General features: G+C 35.2%; 1 protein-coding gene across 17 annotated transcripts in view; it reads left to right on the top strand.

Moving 5' to 3' along the window:
• Positions 1-26,527, top strand: part of SEMA5A (semaphorin 5A) — a 412,186-nt gene that overhangs the window by 210,813 nt on the left and 174,846 nt on the right. For all 17 annotated transcript variants that reach the window (XM_083823075.1, XM_083823077.1, XM_083823078.1 and 14 more), the window contains one exon: positions 5,644-5,689. In XM_083823075.1, coding sequence (XP_083679201.1) covers positions 5,644-5,689 — 46 coding nt within the window. The remainder of the gene's footprint in view (positions 1-5,643; positions 5,690-26,527) is intronic.

Genomic DNA, 26,527 nt, shown 5'->3' with positions numbered 1-26,527 from the left:
ATATGTCATATCTGCCAAAACATAAAATTTGGGGGCATATACTTTGAGATACGTGTTGCAACATAAAAGAGTATTAAAAATTTTGTCAGCCACAGTTATGTAATACAGGGCTAATATTTTGTCTGAGGTAATATTTCAGGATAAAACTGAACCTGACAACAGCTTACTGAATGAATAGCTGAGTAAGCTCACAAACTTGTGTGTATTTAAAGCATAATAATCAGAAAAACCTTGATCTGAAGGCATGGGAGGAGCACAGGTGACAAGTACTCTATGATCCATTGGGGAACCCAAGTGCTGTCTGAAAGATGCATGGGCTGACAGGAGAAGACAGTAATCTCTGTTTGAGATGGCATGAGGGGATTTCAGAAGAGTGAGCTCCAGGGCTGCAGAGACAGGCCACTGGTACCCCTCTGCATTTTCTGGAGAAGTACTTGGCAAGAAATATCTAGAAGCAATGCCTTACTGTTGGTCCTCTGTACAGGACTTCTATGAATTAGGATCTTGAGTCACTGCTAAGGCTGCATGTGGAGCCACATGCTATAAAAATTGTTCATCCTGACAAGTAACTATCAGAGAACTATCAGTTTTCTATTTGCAAAGCTCAGTGCCCACTGATCAGCCTGTGATAACCTGAGTCTTCCTCTTTGTCCTTATGAACGTTGATAAAACTTGAGTAGTCTTTCATTCCTGTAGCCTTTGTTTCTTTCATTCCTATCACCTTCCATTCGTGATCTCCCATAATTTTAGAAATTATTAAATCAGGACAAAAAGACCAAAGATCACTATAATTTTTAAGTCAAACAAGCATTACCTGCTAGCCTGAAAGTATTTATCTGTGTATATGCAATTTTCACATCTTTGTCATTTATCAACAAGCTTGTTACTTTATTATTCTCATGTGATATAAGACTTCTATTTCCTGCAAAATCCAGACAAAAATTACTTACTGACCATTTTGCTTTTTTTTATTGTAACTTGACCTTTTTCATATAATAGTTCAACTAAGCCACCCGGATTAGGTTTCTTTTATTTCTGACATGTTACCCTTAGCTCTCTCTCATATTTTTTCTATAATATCTTAATAAACCAAATCAATTTTCTACATCTTAAATTTTGATTTATCTAATTTCCTCCTGTTGTTTTATTTCCAATTGCTGCTTTTATTACATTGCAGAACTAGAATTGCCTTTTACCAAAATCTTTCCTTTCTTGATCATAGAATTGTGACTTTTTGTTAACTGATTCCTTAAGAGCTTATACTTTTCTTTTTTGTTCTTAATATTTTTTTCCTTCCAGTAAATTATGCTAAATTTTATTCCTTCATGTGATATAATTTATTCAAAGATGTGCACAGGAGAAGGAATCTTCTACTGTTTTATTTCCAGGAGATTTGTCAATATCTGTATGGTCATGCCTTGAGTTTCTGATTTGGGCTGTCAATTGTAGAGGAAATGGGAGCATGCTTTTTTGTTTGTTTGCTATCTTACTTTTTTTTTTTTTTTTCCCAAAAACTGAGCCTATAGTGCATTCTCTGAAGTGGTATGTGCCACCTTAATGTTCCTTTAATTCACATCTGTGTTCAATGCAACAGTATTTATTGTTGTGTTTGAATTTTATGCCCTTCTGTTCCACCAAGAAAAGAGTGAAGTGCTAGATTTAACACCCGTTACTAACACTACGTGCTTTCAATTCTGTATGGGTTTTTAATTTTAAGAAGTCCATGTCAAAATGAATTGATCTGCTGTATGTTTCTATGCTTTTATCTGTAGTCATGCTAAATGTATTCACTGCAGTAGACTGGAATACACTGTTTTAAAGGAGGGCACTAATGAATACTTTTTGTTTTGCTTCATTCAATTTCCACTGATACAAGGGGAATTCTTTGCTATTGAGTTTAAGCAGGCTATTGGTTAACCAGTTTTACTTACAGTTCAGCTAGGAAAGTTGTTCAGTACCATAATATAAAACTAAATGCTTATTAACTGCTGAAGGAACTCAAAATTCTGCTTTGTCTTGCACTTGTGTTTTCTTCTCGTTACAGTGTCTTTCTGCTTGGATTTGCTTTCCTCATTCATTAAGCACAAAATCGAAATACATTTACCAGTTACAGCCAGTGTCAAATCAGTTTAATTCCAGCACGTAATGTTGTATTTGTCTTGCTTTTATTACCACCGTATTTGCAGAAGAGGCAGACCTACATGCTAAAAGGCCTATAGCTATGCTTCCGAAATGTACTTGGTCGTTTTTTATTTCACATCCTTTGTTGCCTTTGAAGCATTCATGCAGTAGAATAAAGCTAAACGGAGGTTGAAAAATAGCAATCCACACCATGATCTCAACAACATAACTGAATAAGCATTTTGACCTCTCTCATGTGGGGTATAATGACTCCGTATACATCATGAATTTTGGCATTGACTTTTCCTTTGGGCTGAAAAATTTATTACTATCATAATAAATTTCCAATGTGTGTTTTACTGTCACTTACATTATTTTTATTTTTTATAGATTTTTTTCAGATATTTCTTTTTAATGAGTTTTTGTATGTTAAACTATTGGATTTGTTAAGCTTAATGCAGTCTTGCTAGTTTTACTTAAGTGGAGATGTTCTTATAGGAACAATTCTGATTGCTGTCTAAGTAACTAATTTGCTAGTGGTCCTAGCTTTATTCTTGTAGTAACAGTCACTCTATGCTCTCTATTTGCCCAATTTGCCTTTGTGTTGAAATGGTTTAATGCTTTTAAAATGTCTTGCACTTTGATTTTTTCTTCTTATATTTCTTTCTGCTGGCTCTATGAAACTGAAAAAATAAAATTGTAATTATTTGTTGGCAACAACAGGAAGTTGAAAGATGTCCAGTAGTTAGCTCTGGCTTTTGGCTTGTTCACATGAACATAGACATTTTAGTCTTCCTAACACTTTTGGGGTCGATATTTCTAATTTCACTGGATATATTAATGTGGAAAAATGCTGTGCTGTACTGCATAGGATATAAATTTCATTTTCTAGGGAAAAATATAATAAAAAAAATAGCCTTTCTTTTTCTACAGGATAACATTGTATTTATTTACTTATTTACAATTTGGGACAATAACTTACTTTTTAATAGGTTGAAATAATATAATAATGAAATACCATAGAAAGGCATCATTAATAATATGCTGTTCCTTAATCACAGTCTTAAGAGGACACATCAGTAATAAATATTCAATAGATATGTCAAGATGAAGCACCCAAAATGTACATACGTGACACTATGTGAAGTACTGACCTGAAAACCAAAATTATGAGATGAGACTGTGCTCATCTATCTTGGAACAGAGACTGCATTTATTTGTAGAGTGAAATGTGACTCTGATACCACCAAGTTAAGAAAAGTTTATACCTGCTGGGGATACAGTTCAACTTCTCTGGAAGAAAAGTTGTTGTTCTGTTTCTGTAAATGAAAGAAAGATTTGCAATGGCAGTGAAGATGCAGTTCTCTTTAACTTTGATATCTGGAGAGAAAGAAGCACAGTCAATGATGGTTGATGGAAGGAGTTCCGTATACGCAGTGAGATAAGGAACCGTTTTAGTATATGTATATTTCCTGTTGAAAATTCCTGAAGAAAACAAAAACCATGAAGGTATTTTTTGTCCTTACAGAGACAGTATAGATAGGGTAGAAAGACAGCATGCATCATCTCCTGACTTCCAATGAATCTTTCAAGTTAATTTGCATTTAGTTTGTGGATGAAGCTTTGTGTAAACATTGCACCATTTTCACTGTTTGCCAATTTCAGTTCTCTTCATGACTCAAACACAAGTGCTTCAATTATTTTGTTTGTTTGTTGGGGGTGGTGGTGATTTCCTTGTTCTAATAACAAATGTTCTGCTTTCTCATATTTTTTTTGCCCTTGCTAGTCTGCCTCTTTTATTTTGTAATTCCCTATAGCAATATCCCTAAGATAGACTGATTTGATTCCTATATATACACAATTTAAGATGGCCATATATGTACTAGAGCCAATAAATAAATGCACATACATGCACACCAGAGTCCATAAATAAAACTATGATAGAGGTTGTGTTTCTGAGATGCATGATTTTTCAAATAATGTTTTTCATTTTTTAGACACAAGATGATTTTTCTAAGGCTGATTTAAAATGTTTATTAGAGACGTAAAAAACGGGTCCTAACCATCTGTACCCATTAGAAATATCTCACACCTGTTTGGAAAGAATTATTATGATCAAAAATGTATCCACATTTTAATTTCTATTATACGTCTACCAATTGCATGGGTGTAATATTGCAGATAATTTGCAAATATTGCAAATATTCAAGTTTAAAATTTAAATTTAGTAATCTCTTTATTGCCTATTTTCAGTTACTTTGTTCAAATGAATTTGTTGGAATCTGTTAAAATTAATTTTACATGTTTTTTATGAATAGATTTAAATTACTTGTGGTTTTATTTTCATGTTTCAAAATTCCTTCCTTTTTATTTTTCTTTATAAAACGATCACTCTGTAGTGACCTTAGGTAAGGCAGAATGGCTTTAAATAAGATCAAAAATAAGGAAAAGAGAACTGAATGAGATTATACATTTTTTAAAGGCATAATAAAAAGAAGAAAAATGGATATGAGAAGAGAATAAGAAAGTGAAGAGGGAAAGGTGAGCAGGAGGAATGTGGAAATGGAGGATGTAAGAAATTTTAGACCTACCACAAAAAGAGAATATTTGCTAGAGATAAGGACATGCTGAAATCAGTTCAAAGTTGGTGTACTATTCATACATTTGTATGTGTTCTGTGAACTGAAATCATGGGTGCTACCAACAGCACTAGTTTATCAGAAGAGGTGTAACAATACATGCTGAGGAAAGTGTTTGGTCAGAGGGACACAGTTACCTTTCTGAGTAACCTAACCCATCATTTCCACAGATTTCATGCAGTGCCTTTGTGCTGCGTCTTCTTCATGATTCAACTGAAATTGTCCCGTGTAGGTGTAGCAATACTGTAGTAGAGCAAAAGTGGAGTGAGAAATATTTTTGTAGTAAAAAGATGGATTTTTGTTAAATAGGTTTTGTACATGTGTAGCTCTGATGTAAACGGAAAACAATTTGTTCAGATTTCAAAGAAGTTAAAACAGGTAATGACAAGACTTCAGTCAATTGTGAAAACTCTGTGGCTTCTACAAATGCTTCTTTGTAACGGGATCCTTAAATTCAAACTTTACATATCTCTGGCTGAGCTCATTGTGCAAGCTTGCCATCGTTGTGGAGAGAGATAGACAGCTTTAATCTACGTGTCGTCTTATTCTTACTTAGACATCTAACATTGATCATGTGAATCTGCTGAAACAGTATTTCTTGTTGACTCTAAGGGGAGACTGGAACGTATGGTTCAGATGTATATATATGCAGTGTAAATACTTTATTTCATAGACAGCCTTCAAACTGAAACTGTTTTGGAAATTGCCTTAGCCTTTAGCCCAAGGGAAATGTTCTGAAGACAGTCCCTGAAAGAAATTAGTGTGACTGGGAGTCAGGACTCTTTCATTTTTTTTTCTCTCTTTTATATTCGTTAATTATACTTTTATTTAAATACTAGTAACAATTAACTTTTTTTTCTACTTTTTTTTTTTTCTTCCCCAGAAACTACCTCTTCAGGTTGCAGCTTGAGGATCTCTCTCTAATTCAGGTATGTTTAATATTTATTTTCTTTGAATGATATAGGTTAGGCAGATGTTTTAAAGCAGATAATCACGATATATTCATAAGCCTTATAACCACAGATAAGTATGCATCTGTTTTTGTCCTCTTTGCTGTATTATATAAATCATATTATCCATTTTAATTCCAGATTAGTGTTTGTCCCAGGCCATACAGACCTGATGTTATCTTACTCTCTCCTGTGATTTTTATTAGAGAGGATCTATACAAAATGGAGGCTGGGAAGTAGGATTATGTTCTAGTAGAAAAATGTACTAACTTATTATTGTGCGTTTTGTTAAAGCTTCTGTCTTCAGAATATATTATTATTATAGAGAAGATAACTATTTTTTTAAATAATGATAAATTAAAAAGTGAATTAATACGTGCTAAAGAAAAATTAGACAAATCAAGCAGCAAACTTTCAATGAATAAATCTGGTGTGAACATAAGTGTCAGAACTGAAGTATTGTGTAAAAGGCAGCTATCTGTTGTTTAAAACTTGTTAGAGCTTGGAATTTGAAAATTAAAGGTTTATAGAAGTGGTTAGGTGTCATAAGTAAGTGTGAATCCCTGATCAGTTTATTGTACCCTGAAGTTCATATGACTTCCACACTGAATTTATCATATACCAGCAGTCACATCTTTCCTCAGTCTCCTGAACACCTCAGTGGTGTTCCTTGGTTAGGTTATGTTGGTTTTCTTTCATTATTTTTAACCTTGGCATCATCTCTAACCTTCATCATGGCTGTATTCTTGGCTGTAAGAGTTATTTTAGTAAGTTTAATTAAGTTGGATAATTTATTGAGGTATGGTAATAGAAAAATCACAATGAAATTGAAATTCGTTTTTTCATAATCTTTTCATTTATGTAATTTAAAACTAGCTTTATATTCAGTACTGTAGCTATTACTCCACAAAGTGATACTAAATAGTTAAGCCATGAAAAGTAAAATGCATCGACGTAAAACTATCTTTGTAATTTGTAGAACACCTTGTGTATGCCTTAATTAGGTTTGCAGTCTTCCTTTACCTTCCTTTACTAGAAACAAGATCTGAAGTTGGCTTATAATTAACCAAAATTGCAGTATTGATAAATAGTCTGTTTTGGTGCTAGTGCTTAAGGCTGCAATGCAATGTGCACTTTTAATATCCAGAATTCAGATTGTTTACTTTCACCTTGTGTGACATATTAGACATCTTGGCTGATAATTTGGGTTAAGTCATGAAGATTATTAATAGGATGCACTGAAATGTCTCTGATGGTGCTGTTGTAGTTTATTTTGCTAATTCATAGGTATGTGTTCTCAGCTTTCCTCTGTTAGGAGAAGTATCAGTTGGCTGAGGTCACTAAAGCAGGAGAAATCCATAGATTACAGAAGTTTATAACTGTGCTGACACAAATTAGCCAATACCCGCGTGGGTCAGCAAAAAAATACAAAATTAGGAGAGAAATCCCAATGTTGATTTTATACGAGGTTACTGGATTTTGGTTTTATGAATATGCTTAAGCCTTTAAACAAACAGTCCTCTCAAGTTAACTTTCGGTAAAATTTCTTATTCAGTCTTCAATGATGTAACACCATTGGTTTACCTCTGTATCTTTAAACCTTCCCCTACCACCCTTTGATGAGATTGTATTTCTAAAAACCAAAGTATGTCATTATTTTCTCTTACTAGCATATCATTACTACTGCTACTCCAAGTTTCAACATTTTCTTCCCGATTTTGTTCTCTACCATTATGAGTCCTCCATATTTGTCCTTCACACATCTTCTAATCCTTTTCTTCCCCTGTGCTTCCCTTTTGGTTTTGTTAGAGGGCTCCAGAGCTGCCCTTCTTAAACATATTTGCTTGGAGTCTTCCAGGCTGGTGAACGTGCCTGTTATGGCAGCTCTAAGTCAGCTGTGAGATATTTGAAGCCTTTGTTTTGATGCAAGTAATGTAAGGTGGTGTATTCTTTAGGACTCCCAAACTCTCTGTGCAACAAATTCAGATAATTTTGTAGTTATGTATGGAAAGTATAAATGCAGTCACTGATATAGTCATGAAAGTAGGTTTAGGAGTGTATTTGAGAGGTCATCTAGTCTCTACTGGTACCCCCAGACCAGGATCATGATCACCACTTCTGTCATCATTGGGGGTTACTTGTCTGAACTCTTCTTACAATTTCAGTAAAGATTCCATAACTTTTCTCAGCATTTGTTGGGAAATGGTAAGATGCAGAGGGAGTCTCTCAAAGTCTTACACTAGAAAGTGTGAAAGCTTTATTAATTTAAGCAACCATAATAATTCTCAAGGAAGCTTTGAGTTCAAACTTAGCAGCTTTGAACCTGAAACCCACCTAAAGACAAGATTGTATTTACTGTACTATATTTATTGTACTGGCAGAATTGTTCTTTTAGCATTTTTCTTCATGCAGTTGTCATAATATATAAAAACTGAGTTTAATTTTTCTGTTTATGTTGCTTTGATTACTTTGCATGAACCAGCCTTTGTAAAACATGCAGATGTTTCACAAGCTAATAAGTTAATTTTCACATCTGGAAAGAAAGGTACATGGTGAAGTGCTAGCTGTAAGATGTTTTCGGTGTGGAAAAATAACGATATGAAAGGGCTGGAAACAATACAACCTATACACCTGTTGTTTAATTATTTTAGAAAATTACTCAAGCTCTATCCTTGTTATCGTGTGTGTGAAGAGGGAAGAAAATTGCTGACTCTTCTCATATAAAGCAGATGCTTCCTGCATGGAAGCAAGGATGTTTGTTAGAATTTGCATCTTTCTTTTCTACAGTTTTCAATTAGACTTTTATAACTGTTTATTTTGTTTACATTGCTGTTTTGCTTTTTTTTTAACCTTGGTTCATCAGTTTAATCTTTCTTATAGTATGTTTCTATCAGAAAAGAAAGGGAATACCTAACATTTAATCAACCAGTGATACGCTTCAGTTAATTCTGTAATAAATAAGTTTTCCCCATCTGCCATGTTTAAGTAGCTATTCGAATGTGTTATTTGGTTTGTCCACATGCTGCTCTTGGGAAGATGTTAATGTTTCATGTTATATGTAACAAACTGGAATAGTAAGAATGAGTTATAACAAATACATCCTTGCATATCTTGTTTACAATTTTCATTATATTTTTTAAAAGAAAGACATTGTAATATTGTCAGACATTACAGTATTTTCAAGTAGAACTTTGTAATGGGAAAGCTCTGCAAAGGAACAGAGTACAATAATGACTCCTTGTTTATACACTTTTGGAAAAAAAACGCTTATATATATATGTGCTTTGTTTAAGTGTATAACTGGAAAATAGTTTTGAAATGCAAGATAACCTTCCTTTAAAAAAAAAAAAAAAGATTTAAAATTCAAGTTCTCACAAAGGAAATGCAGAACAGAAACTCATTTATGAAAAGGTTTCTATTACTTTAGTGAAAGTTAATCCCCTGTAAAAGTGAGAGTTAGTGTTAATAGATTGCCTCAGACAGGATGTGTATCTAACAAGAGATAGGACTGTTTAGTGAGCCATCATTGCCCATTGTGGATATATCAAAGATGTCATCTGACATGTCATGGTTCTGTGCTCTGTACTTTATAGGAAAATCCTATTGTCTGAGTGAGCAAGTTCAATACGATGGTGTCTATAGCAAACTGGTATTTGATGTGTCTCAGCAATTTTCTGTGTGTGGGAGAATAAAGAAGAATAAAAAGAGTGAAAGCCCTTTAAAGCTCTCACTGGAGAAGCCTGAGAGTCAAATTGTTCAAAGCTGGCTGTCTGAACAATGTGTGTATGGTGATTATGGATTAGGAAAGAAGCCCTCATTGGGTTGTGGTTGTAGAATGATAAATATTTTATACTTACTACAGCGTAGCCTCATAGACTTCTTTTTATTATTGAAGGCTTGAATGTTTTTCATTTGTGAATTTTGTTTTGCTATCGCTCACCTCAAGTAATGGAAGAATATTGTCTAAAAACATTGGCCAAGATGAAACCTGATTTTTCTGAGAACTCTTGTATGTTTCTTAAAATGCAAAATCAGAAATCTAAATAGTGATCAAAAAAAAAATTGAATAATTATGGTATCTAGGCAGTATGAAGATTGATAGAGGGACTTCGACGTTATGTAGAGGACGGCTGTAACAAATGTCTTTATTTTTAAACTTAAAAAAGTATATATTTGAAAATAATGTTTCTAAATTCAAAAATTTGTTAGTGTCTGCCTCCCTGAACCTTGAGTAGTTTGCTGGTACGTCTGTAAAGTTCATTGTATGGATGAAGAAAAGATATGTACATTCCATCAGGGTTGTGAAAAGCTAATACATGCTGTCTTGTAAAATTTTTTTAGGACAATTGTGACGTCCTTGTAAGCATGTGCCCTATAAATGCTTTAACTATTTGGGTTCACCTTTCTCATCTGAATCTTTTGGCTGTGAAGCCTTTTCTCAGTTTGAAATGCCCAGAGGGTTTAAAATCAGCCTATTCCACCTGCTCCTGTAGTTACAGAACTCTCCTGAGGTTTTATGTTCATATTGAGTCAACATATTTTTTTTTGTTAAAAATACATATACCTCAAAGTCAATTTTTAAAGGCAATTTTAGCCTCAGTTTACTGCTAAAGAGTCAAATTTTTCACACAAGTCAAAAAGGTTGGAGATTCTTTTTTATTTTATTTTTTCAATTTAAGTTTAAATACTGGAGTATTAAGCTGATTTTATTTATTTATTTATAATGTAATGGTTAATGAGGTATTCAGGGAAGTAAAGGCAAGATGGGATTTATGAATTGTCAGGAAAAAGAGTTGCTTTGGAGAAAGACTTTTACTAAAGGGAATTCTTGCTTTTGCTTGCATGTTTCTAGAGTGTCTGAAGTACCTCCTATACACAATTGTTCACTTTTATAAGTCATCAATGCCTAGATGGTAGGCTAAATAATGAGTTAAATTGTTATTTATTTTGAATATATACTTTATGTTTACTTATGTTAAGCAAAGAGAGAAGCTGACTGTGAATTAGTGTGTTTTTTTTTTTTTGAAAAAAAATTTTTACAGGTAAATACATAATTAGAACCTGAAACACTTTAGAAATTTCAATGCATAATATTTTTAACAGTACTTGATACTTTAAGGTAGCAAACATTTTTTGCCAGATGTAATCCCATTTTGAAAATAACAATTGCTTGCTATTACAAACTGAGAGCTTATTAAGTCTTTTGTGAAAGGCTTTTATAACCATGATTTGTCTTTTTGACTATGTGGTGATTTGGACCAATCTAGAGAAAATGGCATTCCAATAGAGGGATAAAACACTCAGGCTCTTCTTACAGTTCATTTCTGGGACAGTGCCTTAGTGTTCCCTTTGCTATGAACAAAATGAAAGCTTGTGAGAATTCATTGCATAGAATCAAATCTTTAATTTATGCTGATATTAAAAACTTTGTTATAATGAACATCAGCTTCAGAGATAAAGTTAAGGAGCCTGAGCTTTAATCTTCAATCTCCTTATTTTGTTTATTTGCGAAATAAATAGAACCTCTTAAAGGCAGCTTGATGGTTTTTCTATAGAGCTTTCTTAAACTGTACTTCAGTCTGTTTATTTTTGTGTTGCATATTATTTAGTTATTAGTGGAAATGGATGGTTGATTAGGGAAATACATGAAAAAGCCTAATGAATCATCATTTTATTTAGGGGTGAAGCTACCTGTGTGGAAAACAAGATGCAAGAAAAACTTTCTCTGATTTCACACTCGAAACCATAAGGGAACTAAACTAACCTGAGGATATCCTTAACTTGTTACAGGCTTAGGTTGGCATTGGTGAAACCCAGAGTAGAATGAGATTTAACATTTAATTTGGATCTCTAAGGGGAAAAACAACAACAAAACCAAACCAAACAAACAAACACTCTGACTGTGCCTGATATCTGCTTAAGGGTGAGGGGAGTAGAAAGCATTCCTCCCTGTTATGGGTTTCTTTCCTCCTTTCTTATAAGGGACCATCAGCCACAAAAACATTATTTATTCTTTGGCCCTTCGTGTATGCATTTGGGGTAAGTGAATGAAAAATGGACAACCAGACCAGGTAAGTTAGCATTAATTTGGCATTAAGATTTCCACAAATTCTTCCTGGAGAACTTTGGAAACAAAAGGAGCAACTAGCGCTCAAACGTTTTTCAAAGACTGAGATGAGCAAATTTCAGAGTGACCAGAAGACTAAAGAGCAAGCACAAACATCTGCTTAGGTGCAGATGAGCAAAACTTAGGTGAGCAAAACTTCAAGAGGTGTTTAAACTCTTACCTTTTGTATAAGGTGGTGCTGAGAGGAGAACGTTCTTTAAAAAAAAAAAAAAGGTGCTGTACATCTGCATATCACAGTTCTACTTCTGCACAATACTTCTTCCTCTTGTTGGTCCTTTTCAGATGGTAGACTCTGATTCTATCATACAGCAAGTCTGAAAATAATTAAGTTAGACATTTGGGGCTATAAAGAAGGGGTAAGAAGTCTTTGTGAAGCTAGAGCTACTCCTTTGTAGCAGGTGAAGATAGACTTGGTGACTGCTTTTAGGTCTGTTCCAGTTCTTCTTCTATGGTATCATTAGTATTTTCACTGTGTTGTTTTCTGCTTACAGAACAGTGATTTTCTGACTGAATTTATAACCTGATTGAAGTCACAGATGAATTTGGCCATCAGTGCATATTTTCCTGCGTCTAATCTGTACCCAAATGACCTCTTCTACATGTAGTTGAAAGGGATTTTCTAAAGGTGGATGCAACATGTTATATCACACAAATGTTGATCTTCACTCTGTGTATCTGCAGGGAAACCAGCAGACAGTGCTCCACTCTGGGGAGGAGTTAAGAAAACAAACAACAAAGATACTAAAATAGACAGTGTTCATAGTGTTCAACAGACACCTACATATTATTGCAGAAGATTTTGAAAATCTGTCTTTTGGTTGTGTTTGCCCACATTCCTCATTCTGATTATTCTTTCTATGCATGGGATTTTTCACCCACAGGAGATTAGTTATATATCTTACGTATTTGATTTTTTTTTCTTTTTCTTTTCTTTGCTTGTGGGGTGTTTTTTTCTTCTTTCTTATGTTCTGAGTTCAAATGCAGGTCCCATTACAAAACTACATAGGGTGCATATGAGGAAACCAGTTGGATGTATGACTCTTCTGCTCATCCATGTTTGTTAATCATTTACACTTGGCTCCTAGATAACTGGGAGGTTTTAGTCTCCAGAATTTGTAGTATCCTACCCTTCAGTACAGCTTGAAATTTGTCATATAAGTTTAGAAAGAGTCTAAGTAAAGGAAAATAATATTGGCGTATTTTCAGTTCTTTGCTGCTGCTTTTTCTTATCTGTGTGTGCATTTTGGGAGTATGGAGGAAAAAAAGAAGAAAAAGAAAGCTGGGCAAAGACATTGTCATTTGTCATTTATTTGCTGTGTCTGTCATTGTTTTCTGCCAGTACTGAAATACAAGCACAAGTGCATTTCAGAGAAATGAGTCTGAACATATCCATTTTGCTAGAGAAGCTTAGCTTTTTATTTTTAGTTTCAATTTCCTACCTCTGCTTGTTAGGCTGCATTTCTTGTGTGCTTACAGAAATTTTCTGTTCTAGTTTCACAGCAAAAAAGAAAAATAGGTACTGAATTTTTTCACTACTCCTCATTTCCTTTAGATAATAAATATGTGTGTTTTGTTTCTGAGATAAAGGGGAAGCCTGGATCACCAGTGTGTGTGTGTCTCTCTCTCTATATAGTGTGTGTGTATATATATATATATAGTATGAGTGCATTTGTTCTCATGAGAAATAGAGCTGATTTCAAAAGCTCTATTTTACAGCACATATTCATGAAATAGCTGTTAAGGATTTTTTACTGGTATACTTTATCTCATTTTGATTGATTGACTGCCAAATTTTCTTGTTATGTATGGTGTGCAACCAGACTGTACCTGAAAGTAATAGTGGAAATGTCTTTTCCTAAGAAGGTGGCAGTCGTGTTTATGTTTTCACAAATGTGAATATACTGACAACACTGCAGAAGAGTAATCACCAAGTAGCATGTTTGAAGGGAAATCAGCTTCTGCTTTCCAAATATCTAGACTGCATAAGACCATGGCATGCTTCAGCTGATTTTAGAGTAAAGTATTCTGGGACAAGTGTGCAATACTTATGGAGGAATGTCTGTTCTCCTTTGAGAATCAGCCTCTTTCCACATAGCCTCTATATTGAAAAAGTGCAGCAATGATAGAAGACTGTACAGAAAATGAAATCAGAAAATACTAATACAAAAAAGCAGCTTGCCTTCATTCTTACGTTGTCTTGTCCAGGAGGAGAGTTGGCTACAAGTGGTTCCTGATCAAGGGTTTCAGCTCTTTACCATGCAGACGTTGCAGTGTGGAACAATTTAGAAAAGATCTGGAGTATGTAGTATGATTTGAAAGAGATGTCCCTATTATATCTGTGATACAGAATCTGCAAATATGATTATCAAGTTTTGCTTACAGACACTGGTATGGAACTTCATTGTCTGTTCTGGTCTATAACAACTAATTTGAATGAACCACAGTTTGCATGCCATGTATATCCTAGATGTAGAGAACAACAGACCTCACTTAGAGAGAAGATTGTGTTTTCCAGTACTGCAGAGATCCATTGAACAGTTCTATCAGGCTGATGGATATAGGTACTTCGGGGTAATTTCAAATATAGGAGGTGAGTTCAGCTTACACCTCTGTGTGTAACAGCATCAGTACCTAGTTTAAGGGCACCGTGTGGTCCATATTATACCCTGCCATTGCTTGATAACATGTGAAATTAAAAAACTTTTAAACCAAGATTAAGAGAGAGAGTGCAGTTAAAGGATGCACCCAGCTGCTGAATTATGGAAAGTACTTGCTATTTTCCTAAGGCAAAAAGTAGATCCCTAGAGAAGAGGTGGACATTCTTCAAGGGCAGGAGACCAGTTTTTGTTTGTTTTGTTTTGTTTTTTTTTGCTTCTGTGATTAGGAAAAATAGGAAAGTCTTCTGTTTTGAAGAAAGAATTTGAGAAATCAAAGCTCCTGAATAGAAGATTCCAGGAATATGGACACTTGGTGCTACAAGGTAATGAAAAGGAAAGATCTGAGGAACTTGCAATAAGAACACTGGTGGGAGAGGAGCCCCCACAGGTTCCGGAAGACAGCGTTCTGCTCTTATAAATGGCTGAGGGCACAAAGGAGGGTCTGTGCTGCTTTCAGTGTGATACTTGCCTGGTCAGCACTACTAAGCCCAATTTAAATGAGGATTGTTGCTCCTAAATGTTTTAAGACACTGTTTAGTCATAGCATAGGGAACTAGTTCTGGTCTGGATTAAGAATAATGATTAAAGTAGCCTCAGGTTCTATTTTGATAGGCTTAGCCATCTTTTTAGGAAAAAAATGCCTCAATTTTGCCTATCTTTGTTTTGCTACTGCATTTTCCCCTTCCTGTTTTTAGCAGGTGTTCTTACCTCTTTCGGCATGTATTGTTTTACCCATTCCAGATGGTACAACAATATGATGCTACTGTTGTCAAGTCTGGGAGCTATAAATAATGTCAAAATATGGGAATAATTTTATTTATTAAAAAAACTAGATGTGCATTGAAATATATGGTGTTAGACATACATATGAGATTTCTATATTAAATCACTGTTTCAGCTGTTATTTTAGATTTACTTGAAGGCAGGAAAACTGAAACTGTGCTTGATTTAGGTGATGATCTGACATAATAAATAAATAACTACATTATTTTTCTTAATTGTAATTTGATATTTCCTTTATGGGTAAGATTATTGCCTTTTGAGGGCAGTTCAATATAAGTGAGCATTTAGGAGTTACACTTGGTCAATTGGGTTTACCCTATAACAGTATTTTTACTTATCTGCCCCCCAGAATGGAACTTGGAGTCCAAGTTTAGGTGTTTAGGTTGTCTGTCCAGTGCATGGGGGTAGTTGCATACCCAGGAACAGCATCTACCAACATCTGCATTCTGAGCTATCTAATCCAGCTGGGGAATAATGCTGATGGTACAGGGAAGCATGTATGTCACCCCATTTTTGAGTTAGGCGTCTGTATGGAATTTGACAATAGGGATTTTGTCCATGTTGTCCATGTGCAGAAGGCTTTCACACTCAGTAAATTACATGTAAAAAGTAAACTAAGCTTTTTCTACCGTGGTTTATAAACTGAAATAACAGGTTGAAGTTGAATACTGTGTGACTACTAATGAGCATTCTTAAGCAAGGCTTCATTGCTGACTGAACATAGGCTGGCTATTACATAATTAACCTTGTTATAGGCTTATTTGCTGTCCATCTGTGCTTTTTTCTTTTTCTTTCTTTTTTTTTTTTTTTCTCCTCCCTAATTTTAATACTAGCTTCCCTTCTGGGTTTCTAGTGCCTGGAAAATTATTTATTTTATTCTCCAGGTCTATAAAATAATTCTATGATATGATGGTGGCTGGTGTATTGATTTGTCAATCAAATAAAATATAAAAATAAAAGGAATAGAATATTACACAGTCATAGGAAATTATAAACTGTAGTGTCTGTACATTGTTCTTGTTCATTTATCTTGAGATGTTTATGGTAATTTAGCTAGAAATAAGTAATGACAAGAATATGATTTGAAGAAAACTTAAATGTGTTAGTCAAACAGGAATTTGATTAGAGGTTAGTATTTATCTGTGCAGTTGTATATATTTTCCATTATGGAGATTACTTTCTTGATGAAAACCCATTAGTATTTTTCCCAAGGTATAGCTACCATTGCAGTAATCAGAAACAGTCAACTCCAAAATTGCTTGTGTTTTGGTTTATTTTATTATTTTTTTTTTATTGACTGATTCAGTTAGGTTTATTAAAAGACCTGAGAAAAATCTCAGAATTCCATATTTATGTTGATACCCTGGTTAAAGCAGCATAATGAAGGCAATTCTAGGAATAATCAGTAACTGGGGCAGAAGGAATACAAATTTTGGTTAATTAGTAGTTAAATAAAAACTTCATTGTGGCATTGACCATTTTCATGTGGTACATGATTCAGTTCCTTACTATTTTAGTCTCTAAATGAAACGTGAGGCAAGGAGGATTTTTCAGATTTTCTTGTAAAAAGTTAAGTTGAATCACTCTGGAAAATAAAAAGAATTTATCTTTATTACTATTATAATTATTATTTAACTATCAGAACTTTAAAAATGAACATTTTGAATGAAATGCTGGGTTTGGTATTTTCACTTTATGTTAGTTTTCATTAATTACCTTTAAATATGAATTAGAGAATGCATTCATTCTGAAGTCTCATTGAATGCAGCAGTTCTCCAGTATTTGCATGTGCCATTGCTTTTAGGATATTTGTCAGTGGAAATCTCACTTAAAAGGGTTAGAGCCTTAAGCCCACAAGCTCCAAATCTTTGCCTAGATATTTGACAGTTCTGGGCAATGGTTCTGTGCCTCCTTATGCTTATCACAGAGAGCTGAAAAGATGAAAGGTCGAACTGTTCCTTACTTTTTGAAACCCTGTTGCTATAAGATGAAAACAGGGTCTTGTGAGAGAAAGGACTTTATGCAAATTGGAAGTGTGGAAGCAAGTCTACATGAATATTCATATTTTTGCACACATCTTAATTTCCATTGCTGAAATGGAAGCTTCCTCAGTGTTGTTTTTTCTGACTCCTAAATGAATGACTTCTTTAGTTACTCCAGTGGAACTTTGCATGCTGTTGTCTAAATACCCAGCCACTTAACTAAACTAAAACAAAACAAGAAACAAAGTATCTGAGTTAAATTTTATCCTGTCAAACTTGCAGAAAAACATTAGCAACTGCATTTTTTTGTACTTTAATTAGGATAGCTTTTATTACTGAAGGTTTAATAATAAGCCAGGACAGGTTTAAAGAAACAATAATGCTGTAAGTTCATAGAAGATCAAAAATCTATCATTGTATATTTATAAAGATTGCTCTAGGTGTGATTCCATAATCTTTTCTCACATGGCTGCCAGCAGTATTAATTGTAGAATATTGTGCTATGCAGCATGAGGAAGTAAACTTGTGATTTTGGCATTAAGTTAGAAAGTATTTCTCTGAGTCCAAGCCTTTTATTCATGGAAAAGAATGGAAATTGCATGCTGAATATTTACCACAAAGTTTTACCCTTTTCTCTTAAATTAAGTAATATCTGTTGAAAATGTCAGGATAGAAAGATTTTCCAGGATAGAGTGCATATATTTCAATGACAGATACTTTAAACTTGCCTTAAAGATATTGAAACCTTAAGAATATCTTTAATGTAAGGTATTTTATAATTGAAATAATCTTTATAATGTACAGCTCAAGAAATCAGACTAAATATATTCCTTTTTTCCTGAAGTAAGAAAAGTAAGGTTCGATGTCTGATAGATTCAAATGAATGTTTTTTCCTCTTACCATTATCATGACAGCTTTTCCGTATGTTTATACACATGAGATTGTACTTATATGCATTAGTTATAAACATTTGGGTAGGTGTTTCTAAGGTATTTCTGTAAACATTATTTTAAAAGAAATTCATCAGATAAGGACTAACTGCTGTCACATTTCTCTTTAAAATGGATTCAGATTATACACTATTATAATACTTCAGATATCCAGTGAAGAAGACTGAGCGGGAAAGTTCAAAGTTGGGAACTGATACATGAAAATCCTAACCAAAGTATTCTACAAAAGCAGTCTTGCTGTGTAAACAAAGAATATTATTTCACTAAATTTGTACTTCCGGTGATTTTTCTGCTCCACCCCCAGCTCAGACACAAAAAGGAAGAAATGCTTTCCTTTGCAATTGAGTCAAATCATTCTTATTTCTATAAAATTGCATATAAAACATGTTGTTAATTGTTTGATTTCATTTTAATGCAGGTACACATTCAAATGAAGGAATAAGGACTGATAAATCTAGTCAGCCAGGCATTGAACAAGTACTTCCCCAGATTTGCCAAAATTTCATTAACATTCCTGATCAAATAAAGGGTAGTGCTATGAAAAGCTGGTTTCTAAAAGGTGAATTCTCCCTTTGACTTGCAAGCTGCAGAGAATAACTAAGCAGGATGGAACGGAGGAAAGGAATGAATTACAGTGAATGAAAGCAATCAGACTGAGACACTGTAAATGCATTTCAGAGTTGATGTGATGTACAAAGCTCATGGAAAGTGCGCTGCTATTGAAGGTCTGTCTCTGCTAATCACCCTTGTGTATTGGGAAAGAAAATACATCTTTTAGCCTGAGATCACAGCCATGCTAGGGCAAATGCACTTTTTAGGTGTAATAAGGGAGATCATACAAGAGAAAGTTCCTAGTTTAGCACAAGAAACAAGTAAAAATCTATTGTTTGTTTTTATCTGTGAAGATGATGTAATTTTTACCAGACTTTTCCAGAACAGCAGGTATATGTGCAATGCAAAAAATAACAGAAAAGATCTTGGCATCCTTGCTAGGAGAATCAGCCATACATAAACTCCCTGCTGTTGCTAAATAACCAGCTGAGGGAAAAGCACCAGAAAGCTGGAGGTAACTTTTTGGGGGTGGGGAGCACCGATTGGATCTAGTTTATGTAGCAAATCAGAGTCAAACAGATGAAAGAGCTTTAGTCGATGTAGCCTAGAAAATGGAGCTTTGGAAGATAAAATCTGAGAAGCAAAGAGGATTAAAGCCAGTAGTTTCTTCAAGAAGAATATGTGGTCTGGCTGAATACATTGCACTAAGTGAGGACATTTAAAAATGGTCAAAAAATGGTCTAAAAACTAGTGTATCTCTGTAAGCTAGCCAACATGGAAAAAAGATGAGAAAAAACGCCCACCCCATTGTCATGGCAGAGAAGACTCTCTCAGAGTGCCAGAGCAGGTTGGAGACCATGCAAGTGTATGATGAGCAGAATGAAGGAGAAAAGCTAATACTGTTTTTATCAGGCTGATGTGCATAACTTTTAGCCAAAATTCTTACAGAACAGGTGGTTGAGACTCTCCAGATGCACATCTCTACAAAGATCTGCAAATGGCTGTGCAGATTCTAGGTACAGTCATTCAAAATTCCTGGCTGAAACACCGTCTGCAGAGAGCTGAGCAAAGCCCAGAAGCTGTCTGAAGTTATGTACAATTCCTAAACCTGTGGTCACAGCAGCATGTTGTACCTTTCATCTGGGAACATACAGCCCAACAGAATCACTTTGTTAGCCATCACCCACCTCTCAAGTGACACAAGGCTGTTGCAGGCAGTGAATTGGAGTGCTTCAAATAAAAACACCTTTGCTACCAAACATAGGAAAGGGAAAAATAAAACAAAGAGCGTGTGTACCAAGTGATTCCTGAATTGTTCGTCCTGTAGGAAAACCACTCTTTTTTTTCTTCTACAGTATACCTCCTTAGCACAGCTGATAAGCTTACCTACTTTTCTTTTGCAGGGTGGGATGTAACAGACATATCAAACCCCACTTCTAGAAGTGTTAAATCCATTTAGAGAGGAACTTTGGGGCCACAACCCAGTAACAAAATATAACTTAAAAATTAAAATGAAAAGAAATTAATTTGAAGACTGCACTGTATCAAACAGGGTCTAATTCCCAGAAGTGCCCACAGTTCTGAGATAAAACTGGATACAGCTAGCTAGTGAAGAAAATATATAATGGATTAGAATACTATAAGAGCTTAACTACTTTTTTTTTTTTTTTTCATTCAGCGGTAGTTTGTCATATCCCTGGAAAACATTTTTAATTGTCTGTGTGGAGTGGAGTGAAAGAGGCAAGTGAGAGCTGGAAAGTGAAACAGAGTAAATAGCCTAACAGCTAGCATACTGTCTTTGAGCGTAAGAGTCTGGCTCATGTCTGTATTTGTCATCTGATTCATCTGTATTCATTCATCTGATGCATTTGGACCTGTCTCTTCTGTAGCTTAATTGTGTTTCCTAAACAGGAGGCTTCAGAAGAGTCTTTTTTTTTTTCCTCTCCCTTTTCATTTTGCAGATATTTAATTCTAGCTCCAAGAAGCCTTTCTGGTAAAGCTATAGGAAAACTTTGAAAAGGTTTTGAACAGGTGCCAAGTATGTATGAAATCAACACTTTCATAGGTACCTTTATTGATAATGTTGGAAAAGACCTGGCTAGATTTGTGTGGCCTAAGATTATGGCTTTAAAGGAGGGGAAGCCTGCAGGACATCTTAGGTGTCTGTGGCATGCTTCTGGGGCCACAAGCTCATAAGTGTGTTAGTATTTGGGCCAGTTTGTTATGCTGACATTTATTTGACATAGCTGAAGTTTTGTAATTCATCACGTTGCTCATTTAGTTTGTGTCTGTTTTGAATAATTGATAGATGAATGGGTAGAAGGGTTTGGATAATGCTGCTCTGCTACCTTCCCAGTACAGTGTAGACTATGCACTGTAGTGGTTGTGCAGATATGTGGCATATCAGAGGTGTGTTAATGTGGCTAGTGGGTGCATTCATGGCAGCGCAGCTGTAGAAGCAGGGACTTCTGCATAGATTGAGCACCAGGCTTCCTAATATCATGGGACTGGAGAAGCAGATGTTTGTGTTAATTAAAGCATGTTGAGATATCCTTTATCTCACCTGTCTGTGATACAGATTTTGCTTTAAAATGCGTGTTGAACAGACACTGTAATTACTGTGAGGAAGTTTATAAATAGTGTAATTACTGATTGTGATGTTAATGCACTGCTGTGATAACCATGGGAATATGGGTTGTTAGACCCTATTCCCCATGGAATTTATGTTTTCCCTTCTGTTTAGTTTTCATGAGGAGAAGTACAAAGACAAATCCTGCCACATAGGCTCCAGAGCAGTTGCAGCATGTTTGGTATAAGTCACATCAAAAAGAGGGGCACCTAAATCTGCCTTTTCTTGTCTGGAAAGTAAATAGACAGTTACAGATTCCTACATCATTTTAGAGAAGTGGATTAACTTGGTAGTGTTTGTTTTCAGCTTGATTAGGAGAGACCTCTGCGACATGTCTGAAACCAAAGAGAACATTTAATTCTTTGGGGTAGTAGAAAAGCAAGGCCCTTGCAGGGGGAATGTTTATCTTTTCTTACAAGGTCTGTTGCTGCTGTTATCTCAAGTAGGACAATCGGACTGCAAAAATAAACTCTTGAAGAAACAACTGGGATGGTAACAGTGTGAGCTTGATTTTTCACCCCTGTGCTTTATACAGTGTAACCCCTCTGCAAAGCTCTTGTGCAGAAAACTGAAAAAAGATGCTACCCTGTCAGACTCCATCTAGGACATATTCTTCCCTTCTGTCCCTTCCTTTGCCTTCTTGTTAGTACCAACAGTCTATGAGGTTGAACTGCGTACTTGGTAATCCTCAGAGAACCCTACAAATAGGTTATAAAAATAGGCTGACTGACTGAAATGTGATGAATATTCCCATTGGTATACAGAGAAAATGCAGAGTTGAGGATGCTCTTCCATAGTGGTGCCAATTCTGCAGGAATATCTGGAGTAAGAAGAATGAGAACATACAAGTTCTAGAGAATGGATGGGGATCCAAATACACACAAGCAACGGATTTATTAACAGATTAATGCCAGTGGTAGGTTGCAGCTTTTAACAGCACAGCTAGTTATTTCTTGATGTGTGTTACTATCTACCAAATGAGTAGAAGAAATTTTCAGCGCTTCCTCTTCTTTCAAAAGGCTTTTTAGTATTATTTTACAGGTATTCAGGATCAATACGAATAGAAGCTTTTCAGTTGTCTTCATGGATCACAATTATCTTTCAGAAGAGAAGCCATTTAACATTGTTCATATGAGAGCATCCTACATACATAAGTTAGTGGAAAGCATAAATGTTTACTGTCTATACAAATCCCATGTCTCTTACTATCATTAGAGTAAGTTACTACTTTCTCCTTGTTGAACGTATGAGGTCTCAATTGCCATTTCTGGAATATTTATCGCTCTTGTTAATACAGGCCTTTTTGTTATCCCAGTTAATTTTGATGTAGTTTTATACAAGAAATTCTAACAATATGTTTTTCTGACTCCAGAAGTTTAAAGTAATAATAATTGTCATTATTAAAACAAACAAACAAACAAAAACCCTAGAATTTCACTTAGTTTTCTCCAGACCTATTCTTGGCTTCTGCATGTTCTTATAAGACTGACGTAGTGGTTAAGAAATTAATTCTGTTCAAAAATCACTGTTCCTAATGCTGAAGAAAATTCCAGCCATTTTGTAGTTTAAAAATATCCAGCATAACTATTTCCAGTTTTTGACAGTCTGGAGAAGCCAAAACCATCAGTGAGGAGACTTTCACAGTCAGAACACCAATTCCAAAGCTTAACAAGATTTATCAAATGTGTATAATGAGTGTTCTGCAGTGTATGCTGCAATATCAGCAAGCTTTCTATAGATGGCTATAGATTTATAGATCTGTAGCTTTATATAATATTATGTTTGTTGTATGCCTGTCCTTCTCACTTGCTCAACTTTCCATGTGTACAGGACAGCTGTAGAGGGACATTTGTTATTTGTTTTAAAGTTTCTTATGAAATTCTTCTGCGCAGGTTCTAGACCATTTATTTTATAGAATGATGGCTCACAAGAGTATCAAGTTCCATTATCAACTGCATGTCTTATAACAACCTCTTTACAGTACAGCGGAACTCCAGCTTGGTTTCCAACAGCTCAGTTTCAAGTTTAAATTCTAAAGGCTTCAATCACAAAATGTTATGTTCCATATACCTCTTTAAGTTCAATAAATGGGGAATTCATGGCTCCCTGAATATTAGTTAAAATCTAGAGAACAAATTTCTGTTCTCCTTTTTGAAAATTATAGTACCCTTACAGTGTGGATGGTAAAGATCAGAGGAATGGTGATGATCGTATTCAAATGTTAAACTTCTTATTCAACAGCTGGGTACCCTTGTAGAAGCTTGCCACATGTCATTGCCTTCTCTTCATTCCAGTGCTCATTAAAATAATTTGCAACATATGAAAGGTTAACTTGAGGGCATAGAAATGTACTGATCTTTTTCAGAAACTTCAGTCTTTCATAATATACATAAGATTTGAGCATGTAATCCTGACTTAAGAAAAAATCACATTTATTTCAAAGGTGACTGTAGATTTGCTCTATCAAGAGGTCTGGCTATTCTGCTGCCAGAGGGACAAATAAAGAACAGCCTTACTTTGGAAGGCTTTGCTTTATCATTTGGTGTTTCCAGATTCATAAACAGAATCCTAAATCATTAGACACTAAAGAAGTAGCACTCAGAATGCTTACTGTGTAGTTCTTCTCTGTTACATGTAGTAGTTGCTAGGTAGTTCTTCTCTGTTACATGTATTTGTTGTTTTTTGTTGTTGCTGTTTTTTTAAGTCCATTTAAATACTTAAATATCAAGTCTGCTCATACAGGAAGAGATTTGCTTTGGAGGGTGGTGGAAAGAAAGGATGTGTTGATGTGGCTTTCCTTCACCTCCCTCCCTCTTACCTGTAGATCAAGGATACATCTAGCCAAACAGTGGTTTCCTAATTCTGAGTGTCTGAGCCTTATAGTTTCCTCAGGTCTAATAACTTTCTTTAAAGGACTACCAAATGAATTCAAAAGAACAAGTAAATAAAACTGATCATGGGTAATGAGAATGATTATGCTATTAAGCTGACAGATCCTCAAGTGACCGAACTATGAAGGTTGTAGTTCCCTGACAATGCAATCTGGTGTCATTGGGGATGCCAACGTTCCTACCCTTCCTCTCTTGCTCTGTCTCTGGCTGAGTGTTGCCTTGCCCTCCCACTCAGTGCTCTCACTTTTCTGGTCTGTAAGGAGGAAAAAAAAAAAAAAAAGACTGTCTTTAGGCCATTTTAGTTGTAACCAGCTCACTCTAGGACCATGTGAAAGCAATGGCGCAGAGGAGGAGGCAGGAATTTGTGGCTGGGAGTGAGATCAGTTTGGAGTGAAGGGGGAACTCACCTGGGTTCTCGGAAGGGGTTATGGAACCACAGCTCTCAACCTGGTGCAGAACTGGGAATGGAGAGGAGAACCCCTCTTTGAATCACTAGCTTATTACCAGACATTAACTCATCCTTCTAACACCCACCCACCACCCACCCACAAAAAGAAAGAAAAAGAAAAAAAACAGCAACCTGTGAAATACTGGCTGTACTGTCTGTTACTTTTTTTTTTTTAACTAATCCTTTTTGTCTGTTTGTTTCTATTTACTAAAACGAGAAAAGGGAGACAACTGTGATTTGTCATTTATTTATGAGTAGTAGGTAAAAATACAATGTTCATAAATCTACCTGCTGTTAAACAATCAAACAAAACAAAACAGAAGAATCCAAAATCTCTTAAGAACACTTAGTCTTTTTTTTTTTTCTTTTTTCTTCTCTTGAAGTTCAGTTTTAAAAATCTGTATTTGTGAGATCTGTGTGTGTAACTCATAGGGATGGGTGTATCAGCTGGGAAAGTAGCAGTATGGAAAAACGCCCCTGCCAATCAGCTGCTCTTTTCAAGTGTGGCTGCTGGAGATTACCGCATTGGCCTGAAAAGGCCAAACGCTTGAACAGTTTGGCGCTTGAGAAATAAATAATAAATAACACTAGTTTTGCTTTACCTGGAAGATTCCAACCCCCTACTATCACTTTTCCTCTTAAACCATTGTCTCCTTCAAGGCATTTTGTCTGTGTGTTTTGTGTAATCCAAGTCTCCGGATGTAGCTGGCTGAAAAATCTTATTAAAACGGCTAGTTCCTTTTCAGGCAGTTATTTCTGGTGAAAGTCTATTCTGCCAGTCTGTAAATCCCTGTTTTCTCCTTGTCTTCCTTCAAAATGAAAGCGGTAAATTACCCTTTGAAGTTTCAGAAAGGGATAAGGTAATAAAAATAATCAGAAAGCAACTCAAAATAAAGTTCCTAGACAGCAGAGTGAAAAAAAACCAAACTCTACTGTGTTTATGATGCTGGACAGTTTTGCAAGGAGACATTGATGTTGACACTGGACCTTAATGTGAGTGTCTCAAATCTCACTGTTACATTAAGTAATGTTTCCTGTACCATGGCACTTTTCATCATGTGAGTTGCATGTTATGGAGCTTCATAAACTTGGAGATTCAAAAAATACCATGCACCCATTATGCTAGTGCAAAATATATTGACACTGTGGGATTTTATAAGTACATAACTGAGGAACAATGACTCAAATGAAGGTTTTGAAACCATTAAAGAAAAATGAATGCGGAAAGTCAGTGTGCAGATAGTGAACTTATTTTCATAACAGGTATAAGGTACGTAATTTACACATTTGTAAATATTATTTTATTTTTTTTCAAAATCTCCCCCATTTTTGGTATGGATTCCCATTTGCTTCCCATACTAAAATGTTTGAACACTCTCTCAGACTATTCAAATTGTATTTACCTATGCTAATTGCAAGGTAAGGTGCTGGCTTTTGTTTGGATTTACACCATGCTTCAACATTTTATGCTGAATGTCTGGATAGCCACCTAGGAAATTTTATGGTAAAAGCAAACAAAATAAAACCCACAAAGAAACAACAACACAAAACAGTTGCAGCTGGTCCTTGGCAAGTTCCTTTGTAATTTTTTTGGCAAAACTTGAACTGCAAAGGTCTTTGTCCTGTGCCTGGGATGGTGGGTGGTGCTCTGACTGCTGCTGACCTCAGTTCAGCCCCATTACTTTTATGTCAAGGACTTGGCTGACAGACTTCTCTCTGATAATAAATTCAGTCCAGTGTAATCCTTATCCTTGTGAGAAACACTGGCTAGATCAGAGTAGGATTCTTCTCTTTAAAT

The sequence above is a fragment of the Anser anser genome, assembly GCF_964211835.1.
Source record: "Anser anser genome assembly, chromosome: 2".
NCBI lineage: Eukaryota > Metazoa > Chordata > Aves > Anseriformes > Anatidae > Anser > Anser anser.
This window is presented reverse-complemented; position numbering and strand designations above follow the sequence as displayed.